At 38.9% G+C, this 24,963-nt stretch overlaps 2 protein-coding genes across 3 annotated transcripts in view; one reads left to right on the plus strand and one right to left on the minus strand.

Moving 5' to 3' along the window:
* Positions 1 to 286: 286 nt before the first annotated feature.
* TIGD2 (tigger transposable element derived 2) lies at positions 287 to 5,894 on the minus strand. 2 transcript variants are annotated; one of them, XM_042935914.1, is made up of 2 exons: positions 5,818 to 5,894; positions 287 to 3,100 (listed from the first exon to the last, which is right to left on the minus strand). In XM_042935914.1, exon 2 carries the CDS (start codon positions 2,178 to 2,180, stop codon positions 603 to 605), a length of 1,578 nt encoding a protein of 525 aa, XP_042791848.1. In that variant the 5' UTR covers positions 2,181 to 3,100; positions 5,818 to 5,894; the 3' UTR covers positions 287 to 602. The 2 variants fall into 2 exon arrangements, with proteins under 2 accessions (XP_042791848.1, XP_042791847.1); XM_042935913.1 differs by lacking the exon at positions 5,818 to 5,894 and adding an exon at positions 3,279 to 3,559.
* The window catches only part of FAM13A (family with sequence similarity 13 member A), a 357,659-nt gene continuing 336,594 nt past the window's right edge, over positions 3,899 to 24,963 (plus strand). Inside the window, exon 1 of the mRNA XM_042935908.1 lies at positions 3,899 to 4,075. The gene's annotated coding sequence lies outside the window, so the exon portion shown is untranslated. The remainder of the gene's footprint in view (positions 4,076 to 24,963) is intronic.

A 24,963-nucleotide genomic window follows, 5' to 3' on the forward strand; every position in this document is an offset into this window, starting at 1 on the left:
TCCCTGGAGACATTTTATGTTTCTTCTTCCTTCATTATACTCAGAGATGGCCAATCTGAATTGCTGACTACCCAAATACTGTTGATATAGAATCCCATATTTCAGGTTTGAGACTATTTTCCTTCAGTGCTCTCGTTGCACAGACAAATTTTTGCTAAGTTCCAAAAATTTCAGCAGATGGAAACATCATAGAAATGGAAACTTACCCCCAACATATTTCATTTGGAAACTGGAGTTCAGAGCAAGTCATAAAAATTTAATTTAAGTAAGATTTATTGATTGCCTATAGTGTGCACGGTCCTCTATTAGACACATTGAAATTCAGGCACAAAACAGACACAAGATATCTGGCCTCAGGTACCTTATGATCTAACTAGTATAATACAGATTAGAAAGAGTAAACAAACAAGTTACATGGATGGAAATGGTCACATACTAGAATCAACATTAAAGAGCAGTAATTTAAGTAATCCAAAATGGCATCTAATCCTGAAATCATTTATAAAATGTATTTAGCTTTAAAATCCACAGCACTTCAAAGAAGATAATGAAGTTCCACTGCAGATAAAGTCACAAAGATACAAATACACTTAAGAGTATTATTAGTGACTTTTGTTATTTTGGATCTTCTGTTTTCTTCTTATTATTGTTCGAAGCCTCCGTAATACCAGTTTATCAGACAGAAGCATGTCCTCTTGTTGTTCTAGATAATCCAGTAAATTTTCGGTCCATTCAAGTGCAGCTTTATGGCTAATATGCTTCTCTGGATTCAGTTCTGCTTTTCTAGTCTTATTGGAATGTTTTTGTTCAGCAGGCTTGGCCTGGTCCTCAGCACTTTCACTGTCTGTTAGCACCTGACAGCTTGAGTCATTGCTCCGAGAGTCAAACCACTGATCAATATTCTCAATGTCAACGTGTTCACAGTCTTCTGTATTCTGTAAAACTGTTGCTAAGTTAGCTGCTAAAATGGCTCCTTCATCAATGTTCATGCCTGAATTCTCTTCATTGCTAGGGAAAAGTTTTTTCCATGCTTTGGTTATGGTACTAGATTTTACCATGTTCCAAGCTCTTGATACTTCATAAATTGCATCCAACACTGTCAAATTTTTCCAAAACATTTTTGGGTCAATTCCTTCACCCATGTATTTCTGAAGAAGTCCCGCTCGGTAGTATCTTTTTACTGTGGCTAGAACCCCCTGACTCATAGGTTGAATTAGACTTGTGACATTTGGTGGCAAATATTTCACAATTATTCTGCCATCATCTGAACTCAATAATTCTTCATTTGGATGTGCTGGGGGAAAGTCCAAAAGAAGCACTGCTTTTTCTAGAAGCCCCTGGGATTTCAAATGCTTCTGTACCTGTGGCACAAAGTACTTTTCAAACCACTGTCTGAAAACAGAATGTTCTATCCATGCACTTTTTTGACTGAAGTAAGTGACAGGAAGATTTGAAAGGTCAGCTCCTTTGAACGCACGGGGTTTTTTTGCTTTTCCCACAACACAAAGATTAAGCTTGTGTAAACCAGTGGCATTTGCACAACACATAATAATGATTCTCTCTCTGCTTGACCTATAACCAGAAGTAGTTTGTTCAGTTTCAAGAGCTAATGTCCTTGATGGTAGACATTTCCAGAACAATCCAGTTTGATCAGCACCATAAATTTGCTCCGGTTGTAGATTCTCTCTCTCGACAAATTCCTGAAAGTTACCGCAAAATTCAGTGGCAGCAGTTTCATCTCCTTTTAATTTTGTTCCTTTACCAGCAGCCTTTGGAATACCATGGCGCTGCTTAAATCGAGTTAGCCAGCCAGATGATGCATTAAAATCACCTTCCATTCCCAGAGCATCAAAAAAGAATTTGGCTTGTTTTGCACAAATTGTTCCGGACACTGGAATCCCATCTGTTTTCTGTTGGTTAAACCACTCTATCATAACCCTATCAAGTTCCTCATATGTTGATGACTTCATTGATTTACGTTTGGATACCCCACTTGTAGGATCTGAACTGTTTGCATAGTTTATTATCCTTTCTTTGTTCTTTTTAATATCACGAACCGTGGATTCACCAATTCCATACACTACAGAAAGCTTTTTGAAAGATATGCCTTCCTCAAGTTTCTTAATAATGTCAAGCTTGTCCTTAATTGTCAACACCACACGCTTACGTTTCCCCAACATTTTAAATGTCCAATATTTTAAGCAATTACTAGAACAAGATATTTAACAACTTAGATTTGAATACAATGAGACTAGAAAATGGGATTTTAAGATCCCTTCCCTTCTCCGCAGGTCCTAGATGGATGGTATGCTGGCCAATTTCCAGGCCAGGCCTATGTGACTCTCTTCACTTTGTTGTTTAAAGCCTACAAAGTTCTTTCAACAAGGACTAGTTTTAACTAAACCTATCTTCTTTCTTCCTCCTTACTTAGTTTAAGGTCTTTTCATGAACTGCAATCTCAAAGGAGACTGCAACCAATCTGTACCAGTAAGGTCTCTAAAACAGTCCTATTGTGTATTTAATTCTTCTTTTCATTACAGGTAGAGACTCTTTGCTAAAGGAACTAAGACTCAGGTGGGAGTACTTTGGGAAATGTGCCAGGGATAAATAGTTTAAGAGAGGACTTGTAGACATGACATATGGGAAAATATAATGGAAAAACTCATCCGCTGACGCTGTCTTTGTCAGGCAATGTACTGTATGGAATACAGCCTCTTCTAGGCAAGGACTGCTAGAGATTAATTATTCAAGTGAGTGGTTATGGAAATCATAGGCAGGCGAGATAAGGCAAGCTGGACAGAAGTGAGCAGTGCAAATAAGGTGAAAATGGACAGGCAGAAAACTTTGTACTTTAACATGACACAAACTTATACCTAATGTATTTGGCAACTGGAAAGGCAAAAGGCGGACAAGAGGTGGTGTCACATGATTAAAGCAAGCATCAAAAACTTCATTGGTAGAAATCAGAACTCATGGTAGAAGGTATGGAGTGGAAGGCTCAGTGAAGATGTTAAAATAATCCTGGTGAAAGATGATCCTCGATGGGCCAACAGAAGTAGTTCCTGTGGGGAGCTGTATAAGCACTCGGTGCCTCCGAAACCTAAAGGAAAATACCAAAAACATTTTTTTTTTTTCAATATCAGGGTCTGTGGCATTACTCGTATCTATCCTGTAACTATATTGAGAAAATTAACGCCTCCTATCAGTGTGATGGCAAAATCCGACAAATAATGCTTTTAGGCATTATCTGGAGTGACAGCGGGACCTGAATTGCCTACCTCCTGAAATTAAGAGGTCAGAGACAAGCCGCGTTAGCGAGGGCCTCTCCCCGCAGGGCGAGCTCCGGAGCGCGGGACGTCTTTGCTCACGCGGAGGGAGCCCGGATTCCTCCGTGGACGCCGGCGACCAGGGTGTCACCGCCGCAGCGAGCGAGCGCTTGGCCCAGGGGACGCCAGTCAGCGGGCCGGGGGCATCGCTCTCCGCCAGCCCGCGCGGGGGCCAGACCGCCCTGAAAGCAAATGGAGTCTCTAGAGGGAGGCTGACACTGGTGGCGCGGCGGCAGCGGCAAGCGGCGAGCGTCGCCGCCGGAGCCGGAAGGCGGGGGATTAGGGTGCACGCGCGCGCCCCCGCAAGAACGCTGTGTCGGCAAGGGGGTGGGGCCTGCGCGGGCGAGTGCGCGCGGCCCGGGGGCGGGGTCTTCGGAGAGAGGGCGGGGGCGGGGCCGGCCGCTGCAGCTTCTTTAGGCGCGGCGTGGGTTTGGCTAAAGCCCTGCCTGCTCTAGCCTGCAGACTATTTAGTCGGCCAGCAGGGGGCGGTCCAAGTCCACCCTGTCTTGGTCCTTCTTTCAGTGGCTCGCCTCTGGGGGCGAGGCTTCCTCCTCTCTCAGGTGGAATAAAAATCGCACCCTCTGAGGGCTCTGGAGAAAGCTACTCATCCTCAGGTGCCACGAGCGGCTTGCGAATGGGGCTGGGCGAGCGCACGTGGAGCGTGTTTACAAATAGCGGCCGCTGCACCCGTGCGTTCCAGCGCCCGTCACCTGGGACTGGAGGAGTCGGAGCGAGGATCATGAGCAAAGGTAGAAGCGAGCAGACGCGGTTGCTGGCCGAGGGCAGGAAGGCTAGCTCCCTTTGGGGACCGGGTTCAGGAGAGGAGCTGGGCTTACATTCTGCATAATCTACCTGAGCAAGCCCGGGGTTCCTGAGGTGCAGCAGGGGTTGGTCAAACAGGGTATCGAGTATTCCCTCCCTGGTTGCGATGCTCCAGGGTTGAAGTCACAGTCACCATAGAAGCGGACCCTGTGCAAGACGGACTGCACCTGGGAGACGCGTGAGCCTGTGGGAGACTCCCTCGTGAGTTTCTTGCCGCCCCTTTTCTCCTTCTGCTTCTCGGTAGTAATGAGGAAATTTGCAGTTTGACAAATAGTCCCTTGGTTTATTTTAAGCGGAGGTAGCATTAGTTTCTATTTTGGAATTCTAAATGGACCGAATGCCAGCACTTGTGTACTAATAACCTCTGCGTTGAACCATGCCAACTCCCCCTTCCCGGACTCCGTTCCTTATAGCGGGGTGGGGGCGGGGGGAGGTTTGCTCAGAGCCTTCCCAGGGGAAGGGAGTGGCTGCACCTCCATCCTGCAGCACCTGTTTACCAAGGAAACGCGTTTAGCCTTCCGTGTCTCTCTCTCTCTCTCTCTCTCTCTCTCTCTCTCTCTCTCTCTCTCTCTCTCTCTGTGCGTGTATAATACTTTGAAAAATGGAAAAGGCTAAAGTTTCTCCAATACCCTAACATAAATGTCTAGCCATTTTCGTTAACATAAAGTAGCATGGTAATTCGTCATTTATTTGTAAAGGCCATATTGTTGCTAAAACGTTTCATAAGGGAACTGACCTGAGCATTCATACTGCAGCAAAGAGATGATTGTAAGGCTTCTAACTATCTGACTCCCGCGCCCAAACTGCTCAATTGCCTACCTGAAAATCGCAGCTTTCCTCTACCTGGCATGATGGAAAATCTGTGATCTCCTAGTTATGCTGTGAAGTAGTTTTAGACAAATACCTGCTTCCCCCTCCTCCCCCCACCCTTCCTCCCAACTATCAACCAAGCAGTTTCTGCAAGTTTGGTTGACTATTTGAGGTAAAGTACAACTTCATGCAAGTTTTATATCACTTTTAAAAGTTTGCCCCCCCTCCCCCATAGTTGTAAGAAGCGTGAAAACAGTTGTATCTGATATGGTATCCATTCCTTAAGAGGAAAGAGCCGATATGTACCGACTACCAACCATTGGCGGTGGCATGTAACCAGATGTTAGCCCCCTGGCCTTCTCCCTCACCCGCCAGCCTACTGGGGTCACTGGGTCCTATTATATATTTAAATAAAGTGACCCCTGTCTCTTCTCTCCCTTGCCCGATATCTCTGAGGTTTAATTTCTTTCCAGATACCCCTTGGATCATTTCTCTGTTCCTACTGATTCTCCAGCTTGATCATGTCTTATCTCTTAGAACTGTTCCCTTTTCACCACCTTGTGTGAGTTTAAATCTGGAACACAGCCCATATGCCTTGGTTGCCTCAAAACACCACCTCCCACAAGGCGGTTGTATTTAGTAGACTTATTAATAAGACTTGACTTTACCCAAGACAGCTGTGTCTTTACACAAGCTAGTTTTCTATAACAGACTTTTTCCTTTTTGTTGAGGGGAGGGGTTACTAGTTGAAGATTTGTATTCAAGTACAAGAAGGGGGGGGGGGGGGCTTAGGGCTTAAAATAGAGCGTGTGTCCTCCTGGTTTTATTAGGAGCCAGGCTGAGCACAGGCATTTCTTACTGTCCATTCTTTGGGTCACCACCTCATTCCGTCTTGACATGCCATCCTCTCCTCTCCCCAACATTCTTCTGTCTCAGCATCCCCCAACCTTCCCTCTGAGCTGTTTGTGATATCTTAGATTCTTTTTCCTTTATGACACAGGGAAGTTTTCTATTCTGTGTCTTTTTTCTACCTGTCCCTTACCATTCACTGTGGTTTATTCTCTAATTAGAAGACAGTTCACTCCTGAGGGAATGCTGCTACTAGGATTTCTTTCCTTCTGTATGTGGTATCCCTTAATCCTTGTATTATGAGGTCAACGGTACCTCTATTTTTTGTACAGTGAATCAAAAGCCAAAAGGTGTGTGAATCTATTAAACGTAGGTGGCAGAATAAAGAGTTGAGCCAGAACTATTTGGTTTTAAAGGCAATGTGCTCTGCCCACCATCACAATGGAAATATTTAACTCAAAGATGTAAAAAGAGGAAAAAGTACATTGTGGGTATTTATTTTTGCATAATTAAAGTGGCCATTTGTTAAAATGGAATTTTCGACATTAACCTACCAAAATGGCATTCTGGTTGTGAGGGTACCTTAAGTCTGTAGCAGTGTTCATCAGACATGGCATTTGGTTCGTTGGAATGTGGGTTTGCTGAAGGCTACTCCAAATCACCTGAAATGGCTTATGTTTCTCATCATTCAAAGTTCTAAATTCCCTTTTCTACTAAGATAATCTCAGTGCAAATACATTTTGCAGCCTCATTTTCCGTAGTATGTTTCATGCATGATAGTTTTGTAATAGAATAGTACATCTCTAGATAGAGTAAATTCTTGTAAAGCAACTGCTTTCTTGCTTTCTTGTTTTTTTTTTTTTTTATTTCATTTACTTTATCACTGATCCTCATTTACTTGGAAATTTTTGGTTAAGTTACCCAAATTAGCTACTCCAGTAAGCTTAAGATGAAGACCTGATACTATTATTCCATTTGTATTAAGCTGATTTAATATCAAATAGTATTTCTTAATGATTGAAAAAATATTGCCAATTGATTTGCAGCAAATGGTTTCACAAAGAACATTTGTCACCTACTTTGAGTGACATAAAATATGGAGGGGATTTTTGTAGCTAAAATATAACATATTTTGGAGTGTATTAGGGCAAACAAGATATAAAACAGTTGTTATCTTTAAAATGAAAACCTATTCTTTGAAGTCTCTTTTAGCTGTAAAGTTATTTCACCTTGTATTTTAGACAAAAGCCCAAATCATTCATTTTTAGTGTTAAAAAATCCCTTTTATATAGTTAAAGGTAGAAATGCTTTTCCACTTGAAAATTTCTGGACACAAATGACAGAACAGATTACTCTTTGGAAAATCCCTTATCTTTTTTAAGAAGGTTTTTAACCTGATATTGAAAGATAGTGATTTTTTTCATATTCTTGAGTCTTCTATAGATGCCCAGTAGGAGGCTTTTAAACTTAATTTTGTTTTTTGTGTTTCCTTGTTGGCTGGCAGTAGGTTTTCAATTGACTGGCAGCATAGGCAAAGCTAAGACAATGAGTTCCTAGGAAGATAAAAAAGATTTGATAGGGTTGAAAAAATGAAAATTGCTGGTGGAAATGTTTAAGGAAAAATTAGACTTGCTTCCTAAAAAAAAAAAAAAATGTGGATATAAATTGAAGAAACCAGTGAATTGCTAATTGGTGGCCACAGTGTGGGTTGGAAACTTGAGTAAAATCTAGACCCACTTTACCTTTCCAAATTGTTCTCTAAAGGAGTCCTCAGTTTCCCATAGATTGATGAAATCCACCTTCCTGAAAGCCACTGTACACCAGACCACCCATGCTCCCTGTGCCCAACACATGCAGCTTCATGCTTTAAGGCTCTGCTTGCTGCTGTTTTAGCCTAAACAAGTCCAATCCTTCCTCTGTTAATCTGTACATTATTCTGTTCTAGTTTGTCTAAAAACTGCTTCTCCCAAGGTTGCTCCTCAGACTTGATGGGTTAGAATCACCTGGGGTCCAAACTGTAGCTTCTGGGGCTCACTCCAGGGATGAAACCCAGGAACCTTTCATTTTTGGCAAGCACCCCAAGAAATTCTAATATGCTAAAGTTTGAAAACCTTACATACTGACCACCATTTTGAATATGAAGTTCTTCGTTCATATTCTTTTGGAAGGGAGTTTTTTTTCTTCCCCCTCCCCCTCTCTTCTTAAATTATAAGCCATCTTTGAAGGAAAATAAGAAATACAGAAAAGCAAAACGGAAAATAAACTAGCATTCAGACACAATAACACTAAACATTTTAGGGTGTATCCATTGTCTTTTATCAATGTAATTATCTCCTATATAGTATAGTTTATATCACATTTTTAAATGAGAACATAAAGTCCTAATAAACATAAAAATTTATATACATACTCTTAATAGCATATTATATTTTATGATACTGCTTCTTATCAGCCAAATATTACTAGGAACACAACCTGTTGCCAAAATTGGGCTTACTGCTGCAGTAAGGGAGATCCATACCTTGAAAAACCATGGAATATCTCAAAAAGAGGGAGTCAGGTGAGCTTGGCACAAGGACTTGGGTAAGGTGATTTTAGGGAGGTTTAAAGAAAGTGAAGAGTCTATTCTGGATTAAGTGCTGCCAGAAAGCAGGAGCAATTGACTATTGGGTCTTTTAATTTTTATCCAGGAAGCTACAGGGACATGCTAGAGTTTCACTGGAGAGGCAGTGGTAGTCAGTCCTGCAAGCCAGGAGAGGGGGATGTTTGATCATTTTTGTGGTTACCCAGCTTTCCACCCCCCCCCAACACTCACTTATTACATTTCCATTTAAGCAGCATTATGCAATGTTCTTGTTTTTGTCTTATTTTACTACAATCATGGAGAGTCCTCCTCTAATGTCTGTGAAGTTATTTAGACTCCTTGGGGTAACACCATGCCTACCTTCTTCAAAGCTTTCAACACATCCTTAAAGGATCCAGGATCCAAAAAAGCTTAAATGATAATCATTGATAGATAAGCTCATTCAGCCTTGAAACTATCCCTAATTTAGCTGTGTAGATAATATCATAATGCAATTCTACCTTAGTGAGACTCTCTTATGTTTGAGGAAGATTGTTATTAATACTTGGCTTCCATGCTTCTAGATTAAAAAGTTCCCATGATAGTGCTTCTCAAGTAGCTTTGATCAATTTTAGAAGTTTTCATCACCCAGAAAGAAATCCCATACTGTTAGCAGTCACTTTCCATCCCCCCCAACCCTCTCCTGTTCCCCAGCTCCTGGCAAGCACTTATCTCTATGGATCTGCAGATTCTAGACATTCCATATAAATGGAATCATACAATATGTGTACTTTGTGACTGGCTTCTTTCACTGAACATAAAGTTTGCAAGGTTCATCATGTTAGATAGCATGCATTAGTACATCACATTCTTTTATTGCTGAATACTGTTCTGTAATATGGATGTACCACATTTATTCATCAGTTGATGGACATTCAAGTTTCCATTGTTAGGCTCTTATGAATAATGTTGGTATGAACATCTATGCACAAGTTTTTGTACATACAGACATTTGAACATATGGTTTCATTTCTCTCAGGTACATAACTGAGATTCGGATTACTGGGTCATATGGTAGGTCTGTGTTTAAACTTTTGAGGGGCTATTTTTTTAAAAAAAAAATTAGTGTTTATTGAGGGAGAGAGAGAGAATAAGAATGAGCAGGAGAGGGGCAGAGAGAGAAGGAGACACAGAATCTGAAACAGGCTCCAGGCTCCAAGCTGTCAGCACAGAGCCTGATGTGGGGCTCAAACCCAGGAACTGCGAGATCATGACCTGAGCCAGTCAGATGCTTAACCGACTGAGCCACCCAGGTGCTCCTTGAGGAGCTATTTCTAAAGCAAGTTACTTTTTTACAGTGTATAAGGACTCCTAGTCCTTTTGTCTTAGTCCATTTGTACCGCTACAACAAAACACCACAGACTGGGTAGCTTATAAACAACAGGAATTTATTTCTCACATTTTTTAAGGCTGGAAAGTAAAAGATCAAGCTGCAACAGATTCAGTGTGATGGCTGGTTAGGATTCACTTCCTGGTTCATAGCTGGTACCTTCTTGCTGTGTCTCCACATAGTGGAAGGAGAAGGAATCTCTGGGTTTCCTTTGTAAGAACACTAATTCCCTAAATGAGGGTTCCATCCTCATGACCTAAGCATCACCCCTTAATACCATCACATTGGGCATTAAGATTTCAACATGTAAATTATGGAGGGACATAAACATTCAGGCTGTAGCATGCTCCAATTTCTCCACATCCTCACCAACACTTGTTCTTATCTTTTTTCTCCTTATCCTAGTGTGTGTGAAATGGTATTGCATTGTGGTTTGGGTTTGCATTTCCCTGATGGCTATCTCCAGCATCACTTTGTGCTTATTTATCACTTATGTATCTTTTTGGGGGGAAATGGCGATTCAGATCCTTAGCCCAGTTTTTAACTGGGTTATAACAAAGTTACAGTGTTAAGTGATCCAATTTACTCTTCCTCCACCGGCTTTCTTAGAGGAGAGACGTAAGAAATAACCTCCTGAGGAATATCTCCGTTCTTAGCCCCACTGATGTTGAAAGTACTGCTTGTGATACACTGTCCCTTTCTTTACTTAAGGATTCCCGTGAAAAATTTGGACTATCTTTAATGTCAGGAAAAAAGGCAACTTCCAGATGAAACTTGTCTTTCTTTTATCTGACACAAGAAAGAACTAGATAGGTCCGTTTTAGCACTGACTTGCAACAAATCTCTGAGTTTAAATTTGTGCTTCATTGCCATAGCTAATTCATTTTGAATTCCCGTACTTGTCTTTTCCTTATCCGTTGATTGTGTTTTTAAAATTTTAATGTTTTAATGCAATTCTGTTTTTATGTTACAGTAACCTCAACTATTGTTCTGGAAATTTACTAAACAATAAATTTAGACCAGACAGGCAGTACATCTTAGTGATAAACTTTATGGGTTCTGGAAACAGCCTCTGTTTGGTACTTCTCCCATCTACCAGCCATGGAATCTCTGACTGGTTCTATAAAATCTTTCACATTTGGACAACTGGAATAAAAATCATACTGTTTTAGTTTTGTTATAAGGATGAACTAAAAGTGTATATATAAATTGCTGTGCAGAGTACCCAACACTCTGCACTGAGCCCTAAGTAAATACTTGCTATGATGTTATTTCCTGCATCTTTTGACTAGAAGGAAATACCCACATTCTCTTAACCTCCTAAGAAAGGAGGCTTTGAAAGGAGCTCTAGGTAGCTAAAAGACAACTATAGTGGGAAAGGCCGGATTAATTCATACACATATAATGATATTGTAGAATTTTTGTGAAGGTGGATTATATATCTATGGAAATTCAAAAAACTACCTCAGGATTATCTATTGAAAATTCTCATTTCATTAATCCAAAACAGATGCACATTTTCTTTCTTTGCTTGAATCCTAAATCATAGCATATTACGTATATTGTGGTGTGGGCAGATTTTTAGCCTGATTTTAGGCATCTGAAGGGAATGGTAAAGATACAAAATGTGGGTAAGGTGCAACTGACAGTCTTAAAATAGTCCGTTTAGAAAATGTTTGAGATATATGCTATTATCTTCTCCTTATATAGTTTAAAAACTACAGAAATTGGAGAAAGGGGTCTAATCCTGCCCTTATTAGTTTAGTGTATCTGTCAACCTAAACCCTGACATGGCCAATTTCAAAAGGTAGTGGTAGGTGATAGTTATCTTCTTGGTGTTTCATATTTCCCCCTCTTTTATTATATATATGTGTATGTATATAATATGATTGTGTGTGTATATATATATATACACATATATGTATATACGTATATACCTATAAATACACCTATATACCCACACCCACCAACACCCACATATGTATTTTTTCCCAACTTCTTTCTCTCTACATTTAAGCTTGTAGTGTTCAAAAATTTCTGTTATTCCCTTTCCCTTATCTTCTACATCGTGTTCTTTTCCTACGGGGATGTAATAGTTAAACTCGCTAACAATTTGAAAAGTCCCTATCAATGTACTGAAATTGATGTACAATTACGTGATTGCTTGTTGAGGAGAAACTTCTAGGACTATTAAATCCATAGTTCGAAGCTGACTGGAATTTTAAAATTTCTCAATTCAATTTTTTTTCCAGTACTGTTAAAAAGAAACAGACTATTTAACAATGATATCTGTTACTACAATACAGGAGTTAACTTTGTGCTGACCTTCCTTGTTCCTCAGTTGTTGGTCTTTTTTTTTTTTTTTTTTTTTTTTTTTTTTTTTTATCAGTAGGTGGTTTTAGTTTATCATTGTTACAGTCATAGAGACTTTCAAGAGAAAGTTTTTAGATGAGTTTTTTTTTTATTATGTTTTTAGTATGGATAACACAGTTTTACATTACTTTCAGATGCACAGCATAGTGATTCAGCATCTCTATATGTATACTATGCTCACTACAAGTGTAGCTACCATCTGTCACCAAACGACAGTATTATAATAACATTGATTATATTCCCTATGCTGTGCCTTTTATACCCATGACTTAATCATTCCATAACTGGAAGCCTGTATCTTCCTCTCCCTTTCATCCACTTTGCCCATTCCTCCACCCCCAGTCCTCCACCCCCAGTCCTCCACCCCCAGTCCATCTGGCATTCATCAGTTTTCTGTAATTATAGGTCTGATTCTGCTTTTTGTTAGTTTATTAATTTGATTCATTTTTTAGATTCCACACATGAGTTAAATCCTAGGGCATTTGTCTTTTTCAATCTGACTTATTTGTTGTCATAAGTGGCAAGGTTTCATCCATTTTATGGCTGCATAATATTCCCGTGTGTCTGTGTGTATCGTCTATGTTTTTCAGGGATACTGGCCTGTAGTTTTCTTTTTCTGTGGTTTCTTTGACTGGTTTTGGTATCAGGGTATTGCTAACCTTGTGCAATGTATATGGAAGCTTTCCTTTCTCTTCTGTTTTCTCATTATACTCCCTAGCTCCATCCATATTGTTGCAAATGGAAAGATTTCATTCTTTTTTATGGTTGTATATCATGTGTGTGTATATATATTATATATATGGCTGTATATTTGTGTATGTGTATACACATACCACATTTTCTTTATCCATTCATCTATCAGTGGACACTTGGGATGCTTCTGTGGTTGGGCTGTTGTAAAAACTGCTGCAATAAACCTAGGAGTCCATATATGCCTTCAAATTACTGCTTTTGTATTCTTTGGGTAAATACCCAGTAGTGTGATTACTGGATTGTAGGGTAGTACTATTTTTAATTTTTTGAGGAACTGCAATACTGTCTTCCACAGTGGCTGCACCAGTTTGCATTCCCACCAACAGTACAAGAGGGTTCCTTTTTTCTACATCCACACCAACACTTATTGCTTCTTGAGTTTTTTATTTTAGCCATTCTGACAGGTGTGAGGTGGTATCTCATTGTGGTTTTGATTTGTATTTCCCTGATGATGAGTGATGTCGAGCATCTTTTCATGTGTCTGTTAGCTATCTGTGTGTGTCGTCTTTGGAGAAATGACTGTTCATGTTTTCTGCCCATTTTTCCATTGGATTATTTGGTTTTTAGTGTGTTAAGCTGTATAAGTTACTCATATATTTTGGATATTAACCCTTTATCAGATGTGTCATTTGCAAATATCTTCCCCCATTCAGTAGGTTGTCTGTTAGAATTGTTGGTGGATTCCTTTGCTGTGCAGACACTTTTTATTTTGATGTAGTCCCAATAGTTTTTTACTTTTGTTTCCCTTGCCCCAGGAGACATATCTAGAAAAATGTTGCTAATGGCCAATGTCAGAGAAATTACTGCTTGTAATCTCTTCTAGGATTTTTGTGGTTTCAGATGTCACATTTAGGTCCCTAATTCATTCTGAATTTTTGTGTATAGTGTAAGAAAGTGGTCCATTTCATTTGCATTTAGCTGTCCAGTTTTCCCAACACCATTTGTTGATGAGATTGTCTTTTCCCCATTGCGTAATCTTGCCTCCTTTGTAGAAGATTAACTGACCATGAAACTGTGGGTTTATTTCTGGGCTTTCTATTCTGTTCCATTGATTTATGTGTTTGTTATTGTGCCAGTACCATACTGTATTGATTACTACAGCTTTGTAATATAACTTGATGTCTGGAATTGTGATACACAAAAAACCCAAAACCTGGAGGTATCTGTTGTTTTGCAGGGTTTTTTTTTGTTTTGTTGTAGTTTAGGGTTTTGTTTTGTTTTTTTGAGATTGCTTTGACTATTTGAGGTCTTTTGTGATTTCATACAAATTTTAGGATTGTTCTAGGTATGTGGAAAAATACTGTTGGTATTTTGATAGCCATTACATTGAATTTGTAGACTACTTTGAATAGTATAGACATTTTAACAATATTTATTTTTCCAACCCATGAGCATGGAACTCCTTTCCACTTCTGTTCATCATCCCAAATTTCTTTCATCAATGTTTTATAGTTTTCAGAGTGAGGTTTTTCACCTCTTTGGTTAAGTTTATTCCTATTTTATTTTTTTGTGCAATTGTAAATGGAATTATTTTCTTAATTTCACTTAATGTTGCTTCATTATTAGTGTATGGGAATACAACAGATTTCTGTACATTGATTTTTTGTATCCCGCAACTTTTCTGAATTCATTTATCAGTTCTAGTTTTCTGGTGGAATTGTTAGGGTTTTATGTATATATAGTATCATGTCATCTGCAAAAAGTGAAAATTTTATTTCCTCCTTACCAACTTGGCTTCTGTTCTTTTTGTTGTCTGATTGCTGTGGCTAGGGCTTCCAGTACTATATTGGATAAAAGTGGTGACAGTGAACATCCTTGTCTTGTTCCTGACTTTAGGAGACAAGCTCTCAGTTTTTCCCCATTGAGTATGGTGTTAGCTGTGGGTTTTCATATAAGGCCTTTATTATGTTGAGGTATGTTCCCTGGAAACCTAATTAGTTGAGGGTTTTTATCATGAGTGGATGCTATACCTTGTCAGATGCTTTTTCTGCATCTCTGGAAATGATCATATGGTTTTCATCCTTTCTCTTATGGATGTGATGTATCACATTGATTTGTGAATGTTGAGTCACCCTTGCATCTCAGCAACAAATCCCACTTGATTGTGGTGAATGATTTTTTTTTTAATGTATTGTTGGATTTGGTTTGCTAATATTTTGTGGAGGATTTTTGCATTTGTGTTCATCAGAGTTTGGCCTATAGTTCTCTTTTTTTGTGGTGTCTTTATTTGGTTTTGGTATCAGGGTAAGGCTGGTCATAGAATGAATTTGGAAGTTTTTTTTCCTCTTCCATTGTTTGGAATAGTTTGAGAAGAATAGGTATTAACTCTTTAAATGTTCAGTAGAATTTGTCTGTGAAGCTGTGTGGTCCTGGACTTTTGTTTGTTGGGAGTTTTTGTAGTTACTGACTCAATTTCTTCACTAATAATCAGTCTGTTCAAATTTGTATTTCTTCCTTCTTCAGTTTTGGTAAGTTGTATGTTTTAGGAATTTATCCATTTTTTTCTAGGTTGTCTAATTTGTTTATAATTTTTCATAATCTCTAACAATCACTTATATTTCTGTGGTATCAGTTTTTTCTCCTCTTCCATTTGATGACTTTGTGTGCATGTGCGTTCCTGCGCATGCACTCTCTCTCTAATTAATTAATGAATTAAAGATGGGTCTGGCTAGAGTTTTATCAGTTTTGTTGATCTTTTCAAAGAACCAGATCCTGGTTTCATTGATCTTCTCTATAGAGATTTTTAAGTTTCTAAATCATTTACTTCTACTCTAATCTTTGTTATTTCCTTTCCTTTGCTGTTTTGGGGTTTTGTTGTTCTTTTTTCTAGCTCCTTTGCATGCAAGGTTAGGTTGTTTAAGGTTTTTCTTTCTTCTTGGGGTAGGCCTGTATTGCTATAAACTTCCCTCTTTGAACAACTTTTGTTGCAACCCAAAACATTTGGATGGTTGTGTTTTCATTTTCATGTAAGTGTTTTTCTTTGATTTCTTGGTTGACCATTCATGTCAACCATGTTTATTTAGCATGTTATTTAACCTCTCTGTATTTTTGTTCTTCCCAGATTTTTCCTTGTGGTTGATTTCTAGTTTTATAGTGTTGTGGTCAGAAAAGATGCGTGATATGACTTTGATCTTTTTAAATTTGTTGAGACTTGTTTTTGGCCTACTGTGTGATCTGTTCTGGAGAATGTTCCATGTGCACCTAAAAAGAATGTGTATTCTGCTGTTTTAGGATGGAATGTCCTAAATATATCTGTTAAACCCATCTGGTCCGGGGTGTCATTCAAAACCACTGTTTCCTTATTGATTTTCTGTTTTGATGATCTGTACATTGACGTAAATGGGGTGTTAAAGTCCCCTACTATAATTGTGTTACTATTGAATGGTTCCTTTATGTTTTTATTAACTACTTTACGTATTTGGGTGTATAAATATTTACAATTGTTATACCTTATTGTTGGGTTGTCCCCATTATGGTTATATAGTGTCTTTGTCCCTCACGCCAATCTTTGTTTTAAAGCCTATTTTGTCTGATCTAAGTATTGCTACTCTGGCTTTCCTTTACCTCATTGTGCTTAATAAATGTTTCTTTCATCCCCTCACTTTCAGTCTGCAGGGGTTTTTAGGTCTGAAATGAGTTTCTTGTAGGCAGCATAAAGCTATGTCTTGTTTTGTTTTTGTTTGTTTGTTTTTAATCCATTTCATCATCCTATGTCTTTTGAGTGGAGCATTTAGTCTGCTTACATTCAAGGTAATTATTGACAGAGATGTATTTGTTGCCATTTTGTTACTTATTTTGGGGTTTTTTTTTTTGTTTTTTTTTTTGTTTTTTTTTTTTTAGTTTGTGCCTGCCCTTCTCTTGCTCTCTTTCCTAGTTTATTGTCTTTCTTTAGTGATATACTGGATTCCTTTCTCTTTGTTCTTTGCCTATCTATTACTGGTTTTTGACTTGTTGTTACCATTAAGTTTGTACATAATATCTTCTGCATAGCAGCTTATATTAACTTAAATTTGAACCCCTTTACTGCTTTCCACCCTACATTTTATGTACATGGTGTCATATTTTACATCTTTTAATTTTGTGAATCTTTTGACTGATTTTTACAGATATTCTTATTTTTACTCTAAGTTTTTGTGTTTCCTACTTTTCATACATATGGTCTTTCCCTTCCATTAAGAATCCCCTTTAACATTTCTTGGAGGGCTGGTTTAGTGGTCATGAACTCCTTTTGTTTTTGTTTGTCTGAGAAACTCTTTCTCTCCTTCTATTCCTAATATTGGCATTGCTGGATAGAATATTCTTGGCTGCAGATTTTTCCCTTTCAGCACTTTGAATATATCATGCCTCTCCCTTGTGGCTTGCAAATTTTCTGCTGAAAAATCAGCTGATAGCCTTATGGGGTTTCGAAGTATGTGACTGCCTTCTTTTGCTGCTTTAAAAATTCTGTCTTTATCACTACTTTTTACCATTTTAAATGTATGTGTCTTGGTGTGAACGTCCTAGGGTTGATTTTGTTGGGGACTCTCTGTGCTTCCTGGATCTGGGTATCTGTTTCCTTCCCCAGATTAGGAAAGTTTTCAGCTATTATTTCTTCAAATAAATGTTATGTTCCCTTCTCTCTCTTCTTCTTCTGGAATCCTGTAATGCGAATGTTTTTACACTTAATGGAGTCACTGAGTCCCCTAAACCTATTCTTATTTTGCATAATGATTTTTCTCTCACCTGCTCAGCTTGATTACTTTTCATTACTCTGTCCTCTAGGTCACTCACTGATTCATTTTTCTGCTTCCACTAGCCCACTATTTATTCCGTTTTGTATATTTTTTATTTCATTTATTGTGTTTTTCACCTCTGATTGATTCTTTTTATCTCTTTGTTAGAGGTATTACTGACGTCCTCCACTCTTTTCTCAAGTACCGTGAGTGTCTTTAGGATCATTACTTTAAATTCTCTGACTGGCATATTACTCACCCACATTTCACTTAGGTCTCTTGCTGTGATTTTGTCCTGTCCTTTCATTTGGAATGTATTCCTTGTCTCCTCATTTTGTCTAAATCTCTGTTTCTCTGTGTTAGGGAAGTCAGCTCTGCTTCCTGCTCCTGAAAGCAGTGACTGTATGAAGAAAAGTTCCTGTAGTGCCCTGCGGTACAGTGTGGCCTCTTCCCCAGAACCTGGTGTCTCAGGGGGTCTCTCCTATGTGTGTTACATGTGCCCTGCTGTTGTGTCCTGGCTGCATTTGCCTTCAATCCAGTCATCTGCAGAGTCTGTCTTTGTCTGTTGCAGCAGTGTTTGGTCTCCAGCGTGGGTGAGCAGCTTTAACAACATGTGTGCCAGTCTGCTTGTGAATTGACACATACCACCGACCAGGGCTGTGTGGTAGGAGCAGGTGCGATTTTAACAAGGTGTGCCTCAGGCTTGTGCATGACCGATGCTGCTGCCATCCCACTACCCCCAATCAGACCAAAGCCTCCAAAAGCATGCTCATCAGGAGATGTGGTATTGGCAGAGGCTTGTACCAGTCTTCTGGGTGACGAGACCCACAGCAATGGGACTGAAGCACGTGTGACTGGAAATGGCTGATCTGCTGAAGAACGTGGGGGTGGACTTGATGTAAACAAGTTAGGTGGTGAATGTCAGCATTCTGGTTCCTGCAGCTGGCTCTGTGCTTATTCTAAGAGACAATGGGTGGGTAGGGGGTAGGGAATTGGTACCTGCCAGCCTCTTTGTTCTTGGAGGAGTCTTCCTAGGATCTCTGCCCTTTTGGGATATGCTCTGAGACGAGTAAATAGCTCTTTCTCCCATATGCTCCAGGTGTTTTTCTGCTGTAACTCCAAAGGGCTTTTTGTGGTGCAGTCTCTTTAAGGGCAGGGACTAGGCTTCCTATTGCTCTCTGGGCCTTTCCAGGACCAAGTTGCTGATTTTTAAAATTCCAGGATTTAAGTCCTTCTTGCTGTAAGAACTCTTGAAATTCAGTCTTTCTCGCTTTCAAAGCCAAATGCCATGGGGATTCATCTTACCTGTGCAGGCTTCCAGGTATGATAGCCTGTTTTGTGCCCTGGTCCATTTTGCTTCCCCCTGTGTCTCCACCCTTCCAACCCTCTTTAATGCCCTCTTCTCCACCTTTTGTTGTGGATTTTGTTCTGTCAGTCCTCAGGTCAGTTTCTGGGTTATTTATACTGATGGAAGTGTTATCTAGTTGTATCTGTGGGATGAGGTGAGCGTGGCGTCCCCTTACTCTGCCATCTTCCCAGCCTCCCTAGTGTAAGGCTCTTTGATATAAATGATTAGGAAATTGATTTGTCTCAGGTTATGGTAGTTAAGTCCTTGACCACTAAGAGTTTTGCTATAGTTCTAATGAAGAGAAACAAACATTGTTATATATAAAATAGATATTTAGGGGCGCCTGGGTGGCTCAGTTGGTTAAGCAGCCGACTTCAGCTCAGGTCATGATCTCGCGGTCCGTGAGCTCGAGCCCCGCGTCGGGCTCTGTGCTGACCGCTCAGAGCCTGGAGCCTGTTTCAGATTCTGTGTCTCCCTCTCTCTCTGATCCTCCCCCGCTCGTGCTCTGTCTCTCTGTCTAAAAATAAATAAACGTTAAAAATAATAATAATAAAAAAAAGATAAAATAGATATTTAGTATCAATATGTGTCTGTACAAAATAAACTGTTACAGCTATAGCCATGTGAGATGTTGTTATTAAACAGTTAACTGCCACATGAATGTACAAGAATGTATAGCAGCACCCCTCCATCTTTCCTAAAGTCCATGGCAGCCTAGCACATTATAACTCATATATGAATTTTAAGGTTTCCAGGAGTATAAGTTCTATCCATTAAAAGTAATCCACTGGAGAGGAACATAGTCTGCAATAGTGCATGGCACATGGTATTATCTTACTAAATATTTGATTGTTAAGGGAATAAATAAGCAAAGTATTAAATTTATATTCTCTGTGTATACATCTTACCAGCTGTGTGATTGGGCAAGTAGTTTGATTTATGAATTTCAGGTGTTTTTTTTTTTTTTGTTGCAAAATGGGAATTTTGCCATTTATATCCTAGCTTGTTTTCATGTTGATTGAATGAGATAATATAGGTAAATGTGCTTATAATTAATATTTAAAAAAACTCTCAAGGTACCCCTTGTTCTAGTATTTTTCTCAGTTGAAATATTGGTTTACTGTTTATATTTTGTAATTGACAGTGATATTCATAACATGAGTACCCTTAGCCTAGTCACAATTAGCAACCAGGTGCATTCCAAATGGGGATTTAACCTATCTTAATTTAATGCATTTGTGAAAGCCTAGGTCTCAGCGTAGGTTTGGCTGCTCAACCTCCCTTGAGCTGCGGTCTCATTTGACAAACATGAATGATATGTATGCTGTGGAATTGTAATAAGTAAATGAGAACACAAGTGAAAGCCTTGGATGATAAACAATTGTTACTGACTCGTCCCTATACCACCTCACAAAGTGAAACATCTTGTAATTCTAGTTCTGGGAATTGTTATTCAGTTAATAGGAATATTTTCTTATTTTTCATACATATATACATGATTATGATACATATATATATAGCAAAGTATTTTTTTACTTGCTGGATTTTTAAAAACTATGCTGTATTATTTATTACAGTCTTGCAATAGGTGAGGGACTATGCCAGCCACAAGTCATATACAATCCATATATACAAGTGGATTTTTATTTAAAAAAATCAAAAGTAATTGCCTCAAGAATTTCAACTTAACCTTTATTTAGAGACGAGATTTGAAAAAAACTTAAAGGAATCTTCCTGGCAAAAAGATGTTGCAAATGAAGAACTCAAATATTAAGGACTATGAACATATCTTTCCATGAGCACTATATTCCTAAATAGTCCTTCTGTCTTACAGATTTTATATTCTTAATATAATTGTAGGTTAAAATTTTATATTCAGATTTCTTACAGAAATACAAATCTTTAGATCATTATTTTTTCTTCCAGTTTTATTAAGGTAAAATAGACATATAATATAATTTTAGGTATACAACATTTGATTATATATATATGTATAATTTTGATAAATGATCACTATAGTAAGTTTAATTAGCATCCATCACATCACTTTACATACAAATTTTTCTTATTTGTGATGAGAACTTTTAAGATCTCCACAGATTACAAATATACAGTGAATATATAAATATTAATACATATATGCAAATATACATAGTTAGTAGTGACTATTAACTGTAATCACTGGGCTGAACATTACATTCACTGGACTAATTGATCCTATAACTGGAAGTTTGTACCTTTTGACTACCTTCACCTGTTTTTCCACACTATATTTTTATTTTCTCTCTCTCTCTCTCTCTTTTTTTTTTTTTTTTTTTAGAACTCTGGACTTTTTTCTCTAAAATTCCTTACAAATCATGTCTATGCTCACACATTTCAATTCTTTTTCTGATGACACTCATGTGATCCCTGTTTCTTGTCCTGAATTTTTTAATTTTTAATGTTTATTTTCGAGAGAGACAGAATGTGAGTGGGGAGGGGCAGAGAGAGAGGGAGACACAGAATCTGAAGCAGGCTCCAGGCTGCCAGCATAGAGCCTGATGTGGGGCTCGAACCCACGAACTATGAAATCATGACCTGAGCCTAAGTCGGACACTTAACCGACTGAGCCACCCAGGCACCCCTTGTCCTGACTTTTAAGTGAGTCCCAAAGTGTTGCCAGGAACAACCAAAGATTTATCACCACACATTTAATGCAGTAACTATATGAATATTTGTTGTGAGGCCTGAAAGGAAATGTTATGTTACTCTGTCCTCAAAGGATTTCAATCTAGAAAGATAAATTTGCAAACAATAACAATGCTGTGTGTAAATATTTTACAAGTGGTTTAAAGCAGGCATATGTGCGCACACAGAGGAGCAGTGTTAGGAATGTTAGAGACCTTCGTGCTAGGCATTGAAGTATGTGTATGAGTTCCCTAAATAAGAAAAGGGAGACACATGTCTGGCAAATACGAGATCATAAAGATTCTGAAGTCAGACAATGTACCACTTAAGTAGTTTAAAGAACAACAGGGATGCCTGGGTGGCTCAGTCGGTTAAGCCGCCAACTTCAGCTCAGGTCATGATTTCGCGGTCTGTGAGTTCGAGCCCCGAGTCGGGCTCTGTGCTGACCGCTCAGAGCCTGGAGCCTGTTTCAGATTCTGTGTCTCCCTCTCTCTGACCCTCCCCCGTTCATGCTCTGTCTCTCTGTGTCTCAAAAATAAATAAACGTTAAAAAAAAAAAACAACAATGTATTTGTTTCCTATTAGTACTCTGATAAATTACCAGAAACTTAGTGACTTACAACAGCACAACTTTATGATCTTACTGTTCTAGATATCAGAAATCTGAAATCAGTTTTACTGGCTAAAATCAAGCGTCTTCTTGGTACCCTCAATGAGTTCTTGCATTTTCCAGCTTCTAGAGGCCATCTTCATTCCTTGGCTTGTGACCTTCCTACATCTTCAAGCCAGCAGCTTGGGATCTCTTTGACTACAATGGGTGCTTCTATCATGACTGCTCCTCCTCCTTATAAGGACCCATATGATTAGATTGAGCCCTGATAATCCAAGATAACCTTCCCAAGATCTGTAACATAAATACATCTGAAAATCTCATTTGCCATGCAAGGAGACATATTCACAAGTCCTGGGAGCTAGGATGTGGACATCTTTGGGGGACCATTATTCAGCCTACTACCAGCAAGAAAGCTAAAATTTAAGATACATAATGGGGGTGAGGCTAGTATGAAATTAGATTTTGAAAAACTTTGAAAGCTATGCTAAGGAGTTTGGAACTTAATCTATAGGCCAGCAGTTTTTATTCCTTAAAAAAGTTAAAAGTATGACGATAGATGCGTGATTCATGTGCATACACTCAAAATTCAAATATAATTACTTGCATGATCACAGATCCCTTGAAGCCAACATATGAAGCCTTTAGGCCTGAAGAGGAAGAAAATAAGCAGGAAAGTAACATAATCAAATCTGTTTCAGAAGGGTAGTTACTGGTGTTCTTGCACCAAAGGAATGCTGATGAGGCACACATTTAACAATTTTTTAATTTTAAAGAATAGCTGCAATAGCGGAGAGAAGATTGAGTTGAAAAATTTTCAGAGGGGGGCGCCTGGGTGGCGCAGTCGGTTAAGCGTCCGACTTCAGCCAGGTCACGATCTCGCGGTCCGTGAGTTCGAGCCCCGCGTCAGGCTCTGGGCTGATGGCTCGGAGCCTGGGGCCTGTTTCCGATTCTGTGTCTCCCTCTCTCTCTGCCCCTCCCCCGTTCATGCTCTGTCTCTCTCTGTCCCAAAAATAAATAAAAAATGTTGAAAAAAAAATTTAAAAAAAAAAAAAATTTTTTTCAGAGGTAGAATAAATAGGCTATGATGATTAAAGAAGCCAGGGAAGACTGAAGCAGGCTTTGAGATGTTTATGAAAAGGCTCCTAATGTATACTTCCTACTGAAATTTCCTCCCACTGTGTGACTGATTTCTGGAATCTGCCTGAAATCAAATGCAACTTTCTATCCAAACATGTTCTGTTCCCCAACTAATTAATTCCTTCTATTAGTAGGGTAGCCATATAATACATAGTCTAAACTGAGACAGTGATTTATTTATAACTATTTTTAAAGATATTCAAATAAATCTTACTTACAAAACTTATTTATAAAACCTGAAATTTAGATTTCTGTAAAACTTCCTTATAGGCTGTGGTGGCTCTAGAATATCCCTTGGTGGGATATTTTGACCTGGTCAACATATGCCTTCTCAGGTCCTGATGTCATAAACTGGCCCACAGGACCTTGCACCGGCATTAGAGGTAGAGGAATGAAGCCTGGTTGCCAAGGTGAAAATGTATGTGGAGGGCAGTGAAAAGATCTTTCCAATGAAGACAGACTTTTTAGTGAAGGACCATATCCAAATGCCGTCTGCTGTGAGCTCTGGTTGGAAAAGTCCCTAGTGATATCATAGACTTTGATTTGTATTCTAGTGGGATTGCCCTCTTTGTAAAGTTAGAGACCAATTCATCTAGGTCTGAATATTTAGATTTTTCTTCTGTTCTTTTTCTTTAAAATGTGTTTCACCCTCAAGTACAGAATTGGACCCATTTAGCTTTTCATCTGTTGCCTCCCTTCTTGCCATTCTTGATAACTCCTTACAAAGGCCATTATCTCTTAAGGATGATTCTAGGTCCTCCAACTTTCTCTTAAGATAGTTAAACTTTAAGAATTTTATGTTTCAAATTGTTGGTAAGTTGTACACTTAGGTTTTTCTCCTTTCTGTATAGAGCTGATATTAAGTGAAAACTTCACCCTCAGATGAGAGAACAAATCCAAGGATCATTGACCATGCCATCACCCCCCAAGGAAATCGGAAGTGAAGAGGACTGGAATTCATGTTTTCAGCTCCCATAATCTTGTGTAACTTTTTTTTAGGAGATGCTGAAGCCAAATGATGAGGCTGCCTAAAGTCCCTTCAGGACACCAAAGTCCATCAGAATCACAGCAAATCACACAAGACACCCACAGCTTCTGCTGGGAATCAAACCTGCTTCCACATATTTGCCACTTACAACATTCCTCATTCCTTTTAGTAGATCCAGTTTTTCCATCCATCTGGTATCACTTCCCTTCACCCAAAGAACTCCTTTTAGCATTTCTTATAGTGTGAACTCACTAACGTCAAATTTACTCAGCTTTCCTCTCTCTGAAAATGTTTTTATTTCACCTTCATCTTATGAAGAACATTTTCTCTGGATATGTAATTTTAATTTTGTAAGTTTCTTTGCCTCACCCCACCCCCTCAAAACCCTGTGTACATATCAGTCCATTATTTTCTGGTCTCTATTAATTTCTTCTGAGAACTAAGTTGTAACTCCTATTGTTCCATGGGCGACTGGGTAGCTCAGTTAAGTGTCTGACTTTTGATTTCGGCTCAGGTCATGATCTCATAGTTCATGGGTTCAAGCTCCACATTGGGCTCTATGTTGACAGTGTAGAGCCTGTTTGGGATTCTCTCTCTTTCCTTCTCTCTGTC

This window comes from Panthera leo, chromosome B1, assembly GCF_018350215.1.
Source record: "Panthera leo isolate Ple1 chromosome B1, P.leo_Ple1_pat1.1, whole genome shotgun sequence".
NCBI lineage: Eukaryota > Metazoa > Chordata > Mammalia > Carnivora > Felidae > Panthera > Panthera leo.